Source organism: Camelina sativa, chromosome 6, assembly GCF_030686135.1.
Source record: "Camelina sativa cultivar CO46 ecotype springtype chromosome 6, ASM3068613v1".
NCBI lineage: Eukaryota > Viridiplantae > Streptophyta > Magnoliopsida > Brassicales > Brassicaceae > Camelina > Camelina sativa.
The window spans coordinates 5,666,527-5,680,909 of NC_141885.1; the positions used below are offsets into that span (position 1 = coordinate 5,666,527).

At 34.7% G+C, this 14,383-nt stretch overlaps 2 protein-coding genes, 1 long non-coding RNA gene and 1 other non-coding gene across 6 annotated transcripts; 2 read left to right on the forward strand and 2 right to left on the reverse strand.

Moving 5' to 3' along the window:
- Positions 1-1,617: 1,617 nt before the first annotated feature.
- Positions 1,618-5,849, reverse strand: LOC147942310 (uncharacterized). Its single transcript, XR_015559585.1, has 2 exons — positions 5,631-5,849; positions 1,618-1,855 (listed from the first exon to the last, which is right to left on the reverse strand). It is a non-coding gene; the product is annotated as an uncharacterized LOC147942310 (long non-coding RNA).
- A 1,032-nt stretch (positions 5,850-6,881) lies between these two features.
- On the forward strand, positions 6,882-10,065 carry LOC104790504 (serine/threonine-protein kinase PBL36). Of its 2 annotated transcripts, none has more exons than XM_019246675.2 (6): positions 6,882-7,653; positions 8,114-8,436; positions 8,531-8,666; positions 8,763-8,899; positions 8,993-9,116; positions 9,189-10,065. In XM_019246675.2, the coding sequence occupies exons 1-6, from the start codon at positions 7,443-7,445 to the stop codon at positions 9,686-9,688; spliced, it is 1,431 nt and encodes a 476-aa protein (XP_019102220.1). In that variant the 5' UTR covers positions 6,882-7,442; the 3' UTR covers positions 9,689-10,065. The 2 variants fall into 2 exon arrangements, with proteins under 2 accessions (XP_019102220.1, XP_010514576.1); XM_010516274.3 differs by having other exon boundaries at positions 6,895-7,653; positions 8,111-8,436.
- A 655-nt stretch (positions 10,066-10,720) lies between these two features.
- On the reverse strand, positions 10,721-10,793 carry TRNAA-AGC (transfer RNA alanine (anticodon AGC)). The gene has a single exon. It is a non-coding gene; the product is annotated as a tRNA-Ala (tRNA).
- LOC104790505 (uncharacterized) lies at positions 10,722-13,423 on the forward strand. Of its 2 annotated transcripts, none has more exons than XM_010516275.3 (10): positions 10,722-11,108; positions 11,184-11,245; positions 11,315-11,458; positions 11,542-11,652; positions 11,738-11,930; positions 12,106-12,164; positions 12,282-12,334; positions 12,422-12,644; positions 12,750-12,858; positions 12,945-13,423. In XM_010516275.3, the coding sequence occupies exons 1-10, from the start codon at positions 10,910-10,912 to the stop codon at positions 13,205-13,207; spliced, it is 1,416 nt and encodes a 471-aa protein (XP_010514577.1). In that variant the 5' UTR covers positions 10,722-10,909; the 3' UTR covers positions 13,208-13,423. The 2 variants fall into 2 exon arrangements, with proteins under 2 accessions (XP_010514577.1, XP_087312406.1); XM_087456280.1 differs by having other exon boundaries at positions 10,876-11,108; positions 11,315-11,414.
- The last annotated feature ends 960 nt before the right edge of the window (positions 13,424-14,383 follow it).

The following is a 14,383-nucleotide window of genomic DNA, read 5'->3' on the forward strand; positions in this document are numbered from 1 at the left end:
CATAATCTTGCCTAAATCTTAATCGGTAAGAATATTTAATTAAGGAAAACATATACATCAGAATTAAATAAGGAAAACGTTGTAAATACATAATAAATCAAATCTAAATTTCTGATTCTTTATCAATATTTTAGGAAAAAAAAGAAAAAAAATCAAGAAACGGAAATTAAATTACTTTAAAATATATTTTAAAATAATAAAGTATTCATTATAGCCTTAATAATATACTGTTATTTAATATATAAGATATGTGAAATTAATAAAAATAATTTCATATTATTTTAATGGATATAGAAAATATATCTAAAATTAACTTATTTGCAAATACTCTCTAAAATACATGATATGCAAGAAATATCTTTAAAAATATCTTATTTAACTAATATATTCTGTAATCATAAATAAAAATAATATATATTTATAAAAATAAAATATTTCATGGATTTCATTTGTTGTTTAAGAAAATTTATAAAAATTCATTTTTCAAACATAAAAAAAAGAAGCAAAGAAATTTCAATTTATATTTGTATTTCAAAATAGTAATTAACCTAAAATAAGTATTTAAAACTCTAAAACTCAATAATTACGATTGGTTGACTATATTGTATTACTTTACGTTTATGCAAAATTGAATATTAATATAATATCCGCGAACCGATAATTTGATTTGGGGGTGGGTGTCGATCAACACCAGGGGAGTGTCGATCGACACCAGCAATTTCTGGTTCGACCAGATTGTCTTAAATGGTTGATTTGGTCTGGTTTGGTTTTTGTTGAATCCCTAACTTGGTGTATGTAAAGGGAAAGTCGCCTAAGGGTTTTGGAAAGCGCTTTTTGGTGGTCTTTTTGCCGTTCTAGAGAGGAAAAGAGAGAAAAGAGAAGTGCTTGAGAGTTTGGTGGTTTTTGGGAAGATTGCTGGCTATTCTTGAGAGATCTGAAGCTGGGAGGGCGTTAGAAGCTTGCTAGGAGTGTGTGGATGCCAGTTTGGGTCAGAAACTTGCTGCAAAAAAAAATGAGTGCTTGACCATGGCTGATCTAAGCATGAGATCTCTTTTGTTTTATGTTTTATTCTCTAAAACACAAGAAATATCTTTAAAAATATCTTATGTAGCTAATATATTTGTAATCATAAATAAAATAACATATATTTATGAAAATAAACTATTTCATGGATTACATTTGTTGTTTAAGAAAAATTATAAAAAATTCATTTTTAAAAAACAAAAAAGATGCAAAGAAATTTCAATTTTTATTTGTATTTATAAATAGTAATTACCCTAAAATAACTATTTAAAACTATAAATTCAATAATTACAATCGATTGACTATATTGTATTACTATATATTTATGCAAAATTGAATACTAATAAGTAGTTTTTTTTATTTATTTACTATGAACAAATCTTCTATTGCATAAGGAAACAAATTATCTGTCAAAAAATGTGAGAAAAGCACAAATTAGTTATGTTCTTACCCAAAAATCTTGGACGATAAAAATGGTCTAATAGTTAATTATTTAAAAGAAAACTGTTATGGGACATAAAAAAATTACGGGTAGGGACGATATGAAACAGGACGAGACATGATAAAACGGGATTGGACGAGATGTCTTTGTCATTTTAAAATAGTTACTTGTAGGTTATATCATATAAGTAAACCAAATATACTACTTAACAATATTTAAAATTTTGAAATTATAAAAAATACATAAACCATAACATTCTATGCATTAAAAAAATACATCAATTAATTACAATATATGTCTTTCCGTGCTGTAGCAAGAGGTATCACCTAGTTCACGATCATATTGTGCGAGAGCTCCGGTCCTCCGGAATTAGGGTCTCCCATGGTTTCTCTGGTAAAAAATATTTACTGAGTGATTTTGTTTTTCTTTCTTAAACTGAACCATTTATAATTGTTTATTTGCATGAACTTTCTGGTACACCACAAGCAACAGACTTCAAAGTTCTCTCGAGAATATCTACTTGGATCCAAGAAAACCCAGCACTAGCAACTACTGTTAAAATATCCGGCAATAGAGACTATTAGAAGAGTTCGGAGATAACAAAATCGATTTAAATGAAAAGTTAACACTTGTATAATATTTCCTTATTGTCAAATAAGTAGAGTTACCATTATTGAATATGTAAAGAACTTGCTAGACAGATTATGACATTGTATAAATATAAGCCTAAAGACTAATGAATAAAATGAGAGAAACTATTTTACTTCTAAAGTTTCCTTTAAATCTATCATGGTATCAGAGTCTTGATCTTATTTTCATAGATTATGGTTCTTTTATTTTTCTGCATTCTATGGAAAAAAAAACATATGTTTCTCTATCGATTTCATCTTCTTTTCTTTGACTTTGTTTCTTCTCTCTATCTTTGTTGGAATATTCTTAATTTTTTATAGTTATAAGTTTATTGTTTGCTTTGTTTTGTTTGGAATTTTGATTTAAAAACAAAAATAAGGAACGATTGTCTCATACTACAAAGTAGACGTTCATTGATTGATGATCTTGATGTGGATTATGAGCATGGACCGTTGATGGGTTCGTTCAATTTAGTTATATAATCTATCTCTTTCAGGTGTTTATGTGGTTATATCTGTAACATCCGTGAATCGGAATCTCGGTTTAGAGGGTGCATTGACCAATGCAAGGTCGGTTTTGTGCGGACAAGTTTAAGTTAAACATTGCGTTTTGGGGTTAGGAAAACCCTGAAATCACTTATAAAAGCAGAAACTCGAGGGTTTGGCCGAGTTTTGGCTGTTTCTGCATAAAAAGAAAGGGAGAAAGTGTTCTTGAGGTTCTTGAGCGTTCTTGTTGAGATTCTTGGAGTTTGAGGTTGTTCCTGTAGAAATCTGTAGCTAGGATCGTTGTAGGAGCTTCTTAGGAGCGTTGTTTCGCTTGTTCAAGGTTCAGAATCTTCTGTGGCAAAGGTAAGTGCATGAACATAGCTTATCTAAGCTGAAGATTTCTCTGATATGCTTGTTTGTGTGTTTTATTGGCTTCTTGGTATGTTTTTGCGTCGCAAGAGGCTTTGGGAAGCTTTTTGTGGCAATAGATTTGTGTTCTTGGTGGTTTAGGAACAGAGATCCGGTGAGAAGCTTTGGGGGAAAACGATGTTCGGCATGTGCATCGGTCGATGCACTTTGTGTGTCGGTCGATGCAAATGCGAGGACGGCGCGTTTGACCTAGTCGCATCGGTCGATGCCATATGGAGGCGTCGGTCGATTCAATTAGGGATTTTGTGATATGTCGAGCATGCGTCGGTCGATGCAGTGTGCGTGTCGATCACTGCAAGTGAACCTTGTGTCGGTCGATGCAACTCCAGTTGGTGTCGGTCGATGCATGGGTTGGTGTCGGTCGATGCAAAGTCCGGGTTTGTTATTGTTTGGTTATTGATTGTTGGTTGATGGTTAGAGAAGTCTCTATTGTTTGTGTGTATAGCCCAGTAGATGGAAGGATTGCCTTACTAAGTGTTTATAAAATACTCATGCATCTCAATTTGTGTTTGTGGTGCAGGTAAATGCAAAGTCTGGTCGTGGAATCAAGGCAATGAAGAGGAGGATGTTCTAGTGGCTCATTTGGTGGTTGTCTGGCTTGCTAGGTTGCTAGAGTTGAGGCATTAGAATGTGGTTTAGGTTGCTGGTTTTATGATTCACGTTATTTGGATTGTTGGTGTTATTGCTATTGTATTGGATATTGGTTTGAGTTGGTTGTTCCGCTGTTGATTGTTTGTGGTTAGGTGGCTAGTGGGTATGGGACCACTAGCTAATTAGCTATAATTATTATTATTAAGAAGAAAAAAAACGGGTTGGGTTGTTTCAATATAACACTACAAATACGATGTAACCACAAAAATGTTGATCTCCAATAGATATATACATATCCGATGGGGTGATGACATGGTGTCGCTGTGAACTTGAGCATGCACCAACTGATGAGTTCGTTCAGTTCACATGGTCACATAAGGTGATGGAGATACACAACTACTACATTATTCTCCACCGAATAGGTGACCTTATGGCGAGGTTTAAACGCCACTGATGACTTTATAGTGAGTATGAAGACCGTTAAGATGATATGATGATTGTTCAATCTGATAAATGGTAGAGCTTGCGGGAGGGTATTATGATATTTCAGAAATTACGACATCGAGTTAAATGGAAAGTTGACATTTGTATAATAATTTTTTTTGTCAAAATAAGTAGATTTACCATTATTGAATGAGTAAAAAATTTGTTAGACAATATATAACATTGTATAAGCCTAAAGGCTAATGAATAAAATGAGAAAAACTATTTTACTTTTAAAGTTTCCTCCGGATCACTTTTCTGATGTAATCAACGTGATGAGGGTTAGAGGCTATAATGTAATGATTTCACAAATTTTGAAGAGTTCAAACCTTGATGTGAAAGTCACATCAAGATTTGTGTGGGATTGGTGGACCAGCTTCGCCGGTGGACAAGGAAGGCAATTCTCGCAAGAAGAAAAAATATAGATGAAAACAAAATTCAACACTAGAGAATCACAAGAGTAAATCTAATCTCCTCACTAGAGGACGAAAATGTTCCTCCATTCATAAAGTGTGAAATATGTTACGAGCTTCTCGACCTTCGAGAGAGAAACATTAAAAATCTGATTTGCCCAGCATGTTCCTACCCCCCCCCCCCCCCGGTTGACTTCACCACACCACATCTACACCATGAACTCACTCACTCTAGAGTCAAAGGATTTAATTTATTTTGAGTTAGTATCCGATTATGCATGACAAGTTGGTATTTGATTTGGTCAATTATGTTATTCATGTTTATCACTTTTGGTTAGCTATAATCTAGGAGTAGTTTGCTTCACGTTGTGTCACGCTATGTTTTCCCTAAGGCTATATAAGCCATTGCTGTTTATTAATGAAGCCATTGCTGTTTATTAATGAAGTATTGCAGTTTCTAGATTTGTATTGAGATTAACATTCTCGTATCAGAGTGAAATTGTGTGTGCAAATGGGTTCAGAAGGAGGAAATAATGATTTCTCTACACCTTGTATCCCGAAATTTGATGGCCACTATTATCATTAGAGCATTCTCACAAAGTATCTAATATATAAGATATAAAATGTATAGTAGAGATTAACCGATGTTGCTACCTCTTTTATTAGAAACCTAAATTGAGCTTGTCAAAATGGTCTCCTCTCCACGATGATTGACTATTTTGACAAGCTCAATTTTGGTAAGAAAATATTTTTTCTTCAATTTGAACTCTGTGTTTTTAGAGTAACAATTTAAAGATATACTTTAAAATACTACTAAAACTTATTTTTGAGAATTATCCTAAAATTTATTTTCTTGTCTATAAAATATGAAATTGGGAAACATGTGAACAGTTTTTTGATTAATCAATAAAAACGTATAATTTCTAAACTTTAAAGCCTATAACTTGTTACAAAACAAAATTAATAACTTCCCTAACATCTTTTGTATAATAAGATATGGTCTTTTTAGTAGTAAGTCATTTTCCAGTAGAGATATTAATACCAATCGTTACTAGATTCGAACCCAAAACATTCGACAAACTTTTAAAGGCTCTTATATTAAAAACCATAAACAAAAAAAAAATGTCAAAATACCTTATACATGTTACCCTTCGGTCTATGTATTTTCGCCGCATATCTGATATCTCCCACTTCTCTCCGCCGTCCACCGGTGACTCTTCGTTCCGTCCAAAACTCTATATATTTTTATTTTTACTTTTATTGCATTTAAAAAAAAAAAAAAGACAAAACAAAAGAGAAGAGGATTAGATTCATTGGTCTGAGCAGGGTCAAGAGTCAAGAACACCCACCTGTAATTCCAACAAGTTTAGTTGCCTACCGTTTATCATTATCTGAAACACACATAAATGTTTCCACGTGTCATCATCTTACGATAATATCACAAAAAAAAGCTTTATATTCTTCTAGATGTAACGTTTAGCATAACTCTCTCTAGATGTAATCTCCCCTACCCAAAAAAGTCTACCCTTTCCGTCTTGTTTATTTATTTTAACCTCAATTATTACTTTTTTTTTAATAAGGGACTAAATATGAACTGATTAATAATACTACTATTTTAGAATCTGGAAATAAGTTAAATAAAGTTATCAACATTACTCATACTTGATTAAACTATGATATCCTTACATTTCTAAGATCTAAAGAATAATTGGTGCATGAAAGAGAACATCTCATTATATTTTTCTTAGATTACATTCTAACAAAATTTGAATCTACAAAATTTAGAACATGTCAATTGTAAAAACAAACATTATAACTTATATATATTCTCGTTTTCTATATAAAAGAATATACAATAATCCGTAATCTCTATTTTAAATTGGAACAATAAATTGATATATAAATTATTTTTAAATGATCAAATTTTCAATGGTTAAAATACATCATCCTCATCATGATTATGTAGTTTATTTGTGAAAACTGTCTTTTTGATACATATTTGTCCTTTTTAATATAATATCAAAATAATAATTTGCTAAAGATAAAACTAGACATATACATTTTCTTAAACAGCTAATTAATAATAATTTTCATATTTTTGAAGTGCTACAAAAGTTATTACAATGAAATTATATAAAATGTCCAAAAAAAGTTACATATAAAAGTAGTTTTTGGAAATATTATTAAAAAATAATAAAAAATTTAAAAATATTAAATTGACCAAATCAATCATCATATAATTTCTATTCTTGTACGCATATTTCTAAAATTTTTAACCAAAGATTAAAAGATTAGTGTAAACATTATACAAGATTAAAAGTTTCATAAAAAATAATTAAATTATATTAAGTAATAAGTATGAGTACTTTATTAGCTGCCCAAGCTGACCAGTTTGCTTATCTCTCTTACTCAAGCTGCCCGATCTACCCGTTACTGACCACTTTCACTCTCTCTCTCTCTGAAGATGCCCTTTCGTAGCTCTCTCTATCTCTCTCTCTATAGCTCTCGCGCACGCAAAAAATCTCCCTTTTGACTTAAAAACTTTCTCCGGCTAATCTCCTTTTGTTTTCTTTTTGTTCTCCGTTCCTAATTAAGAAGCTCAAATTTCACTTCTACTGAACTGGGTTTGTTCGTTTCCCTAAGTGTTGCTTTGGATCTTTTGTTGATGTTCGATTTTGAGGCCAAAAGGTTCAAACTTTATACTCTCAGAGAATTGGGTTTCTTCGATCTTCATCTTTCTATTGATTTCATTTTCTGGGTCTGATCAAAGTTTTTTTTTTTTTCCTACTCACTATGTGATCAGAGCAAGATAGAGAGAGAGAGAGAGAGAGTGATATATTCTAGAGTTGATTGAAGTTGAGGCTTCAATTGACTTTTTTTTGTTTTGTTTTGGTTTTTTCGAATCCTATGGTGGTTTGATTTGGAATTTAGAGTTAAATGTTTTGAATGATGGCTACAAAGCCAGGCTCTGTTAAGGTGGTGGAGAAATTGGGTGTTGAGAAAGCTGAGAAAGGGAAAGTGATGAGTAAAAAGAAGAATGTTAAGAAAGATGGAGATGAGAGTGAAAGTGGTTTTTGGTATAGATTCAAGTTCATCTTTAGTTGTATCTCTTCTAGATCAAAAGTTGATAGTTCCATGAATGCTACTACAGTTATTGGTAAGATCACTTTTATTCCCTTCTTCTTTACAGATTATAAAGTTAAAGTTTGTTTTGTATGTATGTTTTTGTGTAGATGACAAAAGTTTTTCCTAAATTAGTCGCTTTCAGATTGTGGTTGAGCTTTCAGTTATCTCTCTGCTCATCATTTGTAGGATTGAAATTAATAGGGATGGTTACTTTTAATATGGTGGGAGTTTTGTGTGTGTCAATTTTAAGATAGAGCCTTTTGTGACCTTGAACAACAATTGATTTGAGACATCTTTGTTGAAATAATAAACCAGAGAGATTTCATGGTAGGATTCTGTAAAAAGCTTTTACTTCCATTGTGTATTCTACAGTCTGCCTTGTGTTTCTGTCTATTTGCTTGACCTTTATCTTACTGTTTGAGTGTGAGACTTGGTTTCGTCCATAGTACAATTCTGTAGTACTGACTTTCTTCTATACTACAATTCAGCAGAACCTAAAAAAGTTATTGCAAAGAGTGAAAGTCAACCAGCTCCAACTAAAGACATTGGCTCTGTGGAGAGTGGTTCCTCAACACCTCTAGTCAGTGGGGAACTGAAGTATTCTTCTAAGCTACGGATTTTTATGTTCAACGACCTTAAGTTAGCAACTAGGAATTTCAGACCAGAGTCTCTTCTCGGTGAAGGTGGGTTTGGATGTGTTTTTAAAGGATGGATTGAGGAGAATGGAGCTGCACCAGTTAAGCCTGGTACCGGTTTAACTGTAGCTGTCAAAACACTTAACCCAGATGGCCTTCAAGGTCACAAGGAGTGGCTGGTAATGACCAATCTTTTTACACCTTGATATCGGTTATGGTCTCATGCTTCGGTTTCTATGGAAAATGTTGATGGATTTTGCTGTTTATGTCCAGGCTGAGATTAACTTCCTTGGAAACCTTGTTCACCCCAGTCTGGTTAAATTGGTTGGTTATTGCATGGAAGAAGATCAAAGGCTGCTCGTTTACGAGTTTATGCCACGAGGGAGTTTGGAGAACCATCTTTTCAGAAGTATGTCAACCACAAACCACTGCACATCATGTTTTTTCTCAGGACTTTAGGGATTCAAATCTAACCACTGTATTTTTCTTTTTCATATTGGTTCAGGAACCTTACCTCTCCCATGGTCTGTTAGAATGAAAATTGCACTTGGTGCAGCTAAAGGTCTCGCCTTTCTCCACGAAGAAGCTGAGAAGCCAGTCATATATCGAGACTTTAAAACATCTAATATTCTTCTGGATGCGGTATGTCTGAAAGCCAATTAACCTAATCAAAAGCCTCAGATTCTTCCTTTACTCTCTATATTTATATATTTTAGAAAACTCTTCCTATATCAGGAATATAATGCAAAGCTCTCTGATTTTGGGCTTGCGAAAGATGCACCAGACGAGAAGAAATCCCATGTATCAACCCGAGTCATGGGAACTTATGGTTATGCTGCCCCTGAATATGTAATGACTGGTAAGTCAGCTATCTTGGCTTTGTGTTTTGGCTGTCGCACTATCACTTAAAAACTTTCAATATGAACATCAGGACATCTTACAACGAAGAGCGATATATACAGCTTTGGAGTAGTTTTACTTGAAATATTAACAGGACGAAGAGCTGTGGATAAAAGTCGGCCGAATGGGGAACAAAACTTGGTTGAATGGGTGAGACCTCATCTCTTAGACAAGAAAAGGTTGTGTCGGCTACTAGATCCTCGATTAGAGGGTCACTACTCGATCAAGGGTGCTCAGAAAGCCACACAAGTAGCAGCGCAATGTCTTAACCGAGACTCCAAAGCTAGACCGAAGATGAGTGAAATTGTGGAAGCCTTGAAGCCTTTACCAAATTTTAAAGACTTTGCTAGCTCTTCATCTTCTTTCCAAACGATGCAGCCTGTTGCTAAGAACGGAGTCAGAACACAAGGAGGAGGGTTTGTGTCGAGAAATGGACCGCCTATGAGGAGTTTGTCTAGCTTAAACCTGCCTCAAGCATCCCCTTATCGTTATGTCCGTCAATCACCAAAGCCTAAAGGAAAAGAGCCATGAGTCCAATAGATATTAATTAGTTCTTCATGTCTGACCCGAGGTTTTGTAGATTGGGGCTGTATGTTTCAGCTTCTTGTTTCATCGATTCTTTCCGATTCAAAAGCGGGTTGCAAAAGCTTTTACCCAGATCAAAGAGATGGTCTGTGGAAGCTGAAGCTTGGCAAGTTTGGAATGTTTCGGATCCTGGTTTGTGTTCTTTGAGTTTTTGGAACTCAGAACAAATATCTTTGGTCCTGAAGGTCTAAAGATTTTGATCTTATGATTTTAATGTTGTAGAAATGTAAAGTTTGAGAGTGTAAAGTTTCTATAAAGGATCAAAAAACCTGTTGTCTGTAAAAACTTATGTCAAACCCTGTAATATATATATTGTTCTGACTTCTGATGTGCATTAATTTTTTTATCTTTTACCTTGGTTAAATTATACCCCCTTTAGAGATTTCGAATTAGAAATCCTTTGATGGACTACACATGGTTGTAAAAGGATCTTTAATCCTTTTACGGTTACATTGTTACTTCAAATTCAAATAATCTAGAGACTTTAGGGGCGTGAAACCAAAACCGAACCAAGGTGAAGTTATTAACCATTTGGTTTCATTATTTAAATCCAAAACAACTGAAACAAAATTGGACTTGGTTTTTGTAACCAAAACCGAATAAACCAAAAATTTATATTACTAAAGTGTTAGATAAGTTCTCCCACTATGACTTGCAGACACAGACACAGCGTGTGGAAATGGTATTTGTATATATATTATACACATATATTTTGAAACTTTTATATAATTATTAATATATACTTTTGATGAGGTCATATATTTATAAAAGATTTTCAAAAAATTATTATCTTATTATATTATTGAATTGTGTCTATCACGTATTTGTGTTAGCTATAGTTTTTTATTTAATTTATCAAAAGCTTTTGGGGTCTTTTCTAAAGTTGGTAAAAATTACAGATGCCTTTTTACTAAAAAGTTTTTAGCAAAGACGAGAAAAGAAAGGTTACAAAATGAAGAGAAAAAAATAAAGCAAAAGTGGAGATGCGGGGTATCGATCCCCGTACCTCTCGCATGCTAAGCGAGCGCTCTACCATCTGAGCTACATCCCCACTGTTGGTTATACGCTATTTTCATAATTAATAATAAAAATCGGAGAGCTTCTTATACACTCCCACGTTCCGACTTCTCTCTGTCGTCGGAATTTACAGATTTTGAAATCGCAAAGATGCTGAGAAAAATACTGACGCAAACCTCCTCTCGCCGTCTACTCTCTTCCTCTGTTCCTCCTCTCTTCTCCAAACCCTCAATTTCACCATTCTCTTCAGCATCCTCTTCCCCGGAGCCACCGTCTTCAGAGAGTATCACCGTCGAACAGCCCGGAACAACAATCTCCGTCGATCGTTCCGCTCTCTATAATCTTCCCGGTACTTAAATCACTCTCGAACTCTATATGTATTCGATTCGATAGATTTGAGGTCTGATTTGTTGGGATTTTTCAGATCATTATCATGAATCCACACCTGATTCTGAGCTCGTTAAGCATCTCAAGAGTGTTATCAAGGTAAACTTGCGTTTTTCATACATTTTTTTGAGTAGAATTGTTCAAAGAATCTGATGAATCATACATTAGTTTCGAGGTGGTCCAATCTCAGTAGCAGAGTACATGGAGGAGGTTTTGACTAATCCTAAAGCAGGTTTCTATATGAATCGTGATGTGTTTGGAGCTCAAGGTGATTTCATTACTTCTCCTGAAGTTAGTCAAATGTTCGGAGAGGTTGTTTACTTAGCAATTTCTTGTTATGTTTTTGGTTGTTGGGATTAGAGATTTTTCTTACTTTGGTGTGTTGTGGTCTTTAGATGATTGGTGTATGGACTGTGTGTCTTTGGGAGCAAATGGGAAGACCAGAGAGGGTCAATCTTGTTGAGCTAGGTCCAGGTCGTGGAACACTCATGGCGGATCTCCTTCGTGTATGTATATTTATGCTTTTAGTATTGTATCCTTGGGATTTTGTAGATTATCTCATTGCTGACTGCTGGAAATATTGACTTGTAGGGTACATCAAAGTTTAGGAATTTCACGGAATCATTGCATATACATTTGGTGGAATGTAGTCCTGCATTGCAGAAGCTACAGCACCAGAATCTGAAATGTACAGATGAGAGTAGTTCGGAGAAGAAAGCTATAAGTTCACTAGCTGGGACACCTGTGCACTGGCATGCTACTCTTGAAGAGGTGCCATCAGGAGGTATGCATCTTTTGTTACATTTTCCTTGGAATATAAGAGACTGACTAGTTGTGATTATCAGTTGAGGTTGTGGTCTTTAAAATATACAAAGTCACCATACAATGTATGTCTTAAGCATCCAAAACAATGATGCCTTTCATCTTTACTGACTGTGTCTCTTTTGCTTCTGTGGCAGTACCAACAATAATTATTGCTCATGAGTTTTATGATGCTCTTCCTGTTCATCAATTTCAGGTTAGTTTGGAGATCATGGTTCATAGTTCATCTTTATATGTCAAAACCAACTTGCAATGTAGTCTGCTTCTCCTTTTAGTTTAGTATGCGTATCTTATGTAGGCTCAATTTCTGCAGAAAACTTCCCGTGGCTGGTGTGAGAAAATGGTTGATGTAGGAGAAGATTCAAAGTAAGTATTAGGCAAATCAAAGAAAAAGTATGTATATCATTTGTGGGATTTGCAAAATCATGAATATTTGTTGCTTTGTTGGTTTAGGTTCCGGTTTGTTCTATCTCCACAGCCTACACCTGCAGCCTTGTATCTCATGAAACGTTGCACATGGGCTACACCTGAGGAAAGGGAGAAACTGGAACATGTCGAGATCAGCCCAAAATCAATGGATTTGACACAAGAAATGGCAAAGAGAATAGGTTCTGATGGAGGTGGAGCACTTATAATCGATTACGGGATGAATGCAATCATTTCAGACAGTCTTCAGGTTTGTGGCCTCAAAATGTTATGATTATGTTTAATAGCTAAAAAAAATCTATAGAGATAATTTAACCATCAAATTCTGACTATGTTATGGCAAAATTATCTTCAGGCTATTAGAAAACACAAGTTTGTCAACATATTGGATGATCCCGGGTCTGCCGATCTTAGTGCTTATGTCGATTTTCCTTCAATAAAACACTCCGCCGAGGAAGCTTCAGGTTTGTTCCTATACTAGCAGCTAGTCAGTTCGATGTAGAGAGTTAGCTAGCTTACTTGACCAAAACCAAATGTGTGTGTTCTGCAGAAAATGTCTCCGTCCATGGACCTATGACTCAGTCTCAGTTCTTGGGTTCACTTGGAATAAACTTCAGAGTTGATGCGTTGCTACAGAACTGTAACGACGAACAAGCCGAGTCCTTGAGGGCAGGATACTGGCAGCTTGTTGGTGATGGTGAAGCACCTTTCTGGGAAGGACCCGATGAACAGACGCCGATTGGAATGGGGACGAGGTATCTTGCAACGGCTATTGTCAACAAAAACCAAGACATTCCGGCTCCGTTCCAGTAAGAAATATTGAAATTTTCATGAGAGGAAAATCAACCCTCCTTTTAATTTGTTTTTTTTCTCTCTCAGCAAAGTAAAAATAAGAGCTTTTGATGCTATTAGGATGTTCCAATCAGATGTTCTATAACACACACCACCTGTTTTGCATTTTTTTTTTCTGACAGGTATTATCCTTTCAAGGACTGTTTAAAAGATGGAACGATTATACCGATTGAAAAATTTATGTGTTAATGTTATAATCTAAAGGTTCCAAAGCTATATTAGAAACAGGTTTGAGTTTTGACAGGTGCTAGTTGAGTCTACCGACAAATTATAAACAAGGAAGCGAACGTTTGTTAGGCTACACATAGGCGTTAAAACTCTTGGAAGATGGTTAATGTGTCTAGATGTTTGCCAATTTTGATTCTAATGGTCAATGTGTTTTCAGTGCTTCATCGAATATTTTAGTCGTTATTGAGTCGTCTTTTGGTAAAAAGATGGTTCAGGACAAATGGGTTTAAGGGATAAGTAGAAAGTGGTCGAAGGAATAGTGAGACTAAGCCCCCGAGAGTGAAATGCACTTTTAAAATGTTGAAAGAAGTAAAAAATGTCTCCCCTCGGTCCTCTCTAGTTAGAAAGAGAGTTGTCAAATTAAACAGACCAACGAGAGTCAAACCAAAACCCACACCGAACATGTATCACAAAGATAGGCCAAAAGTCTATACACAAATGGAACTTACGGCACTATACTTTGTCATATATTTTAATAAGTAAAATATATATAATTCGTCGTGGTAACTTTGATATATAGGACTAACAAAAATGATGTTGGTAAGCCATTTTTCGTGTGGAAATTGTGCTTTAATAACTTTTTGCAATATATCTTTTCTTTTGTAAGATTTTGTCACAGCTGTTAGGACATGGTCTTCACATTCGACGATATTCCCTTTGAGAAATAAAATGATCGCCTTGATGAATTTCAGGCATGGATGACTTCACAAGCCCTTTCATCTCCATTAGAACTTGTAATACAACATTTCACAGCACGGCTGTCTGGAGCGTTACGAGAATGGTGGTTCTCACTTGGTGAATATCGACAACAACTAGTCTATCAGACAACAATACCGTTGCTTTTTGGCAAAATTCTGATAAGAATGAAACTATGAAACTTCCTTCTTATATGAATGAATACGAGATACA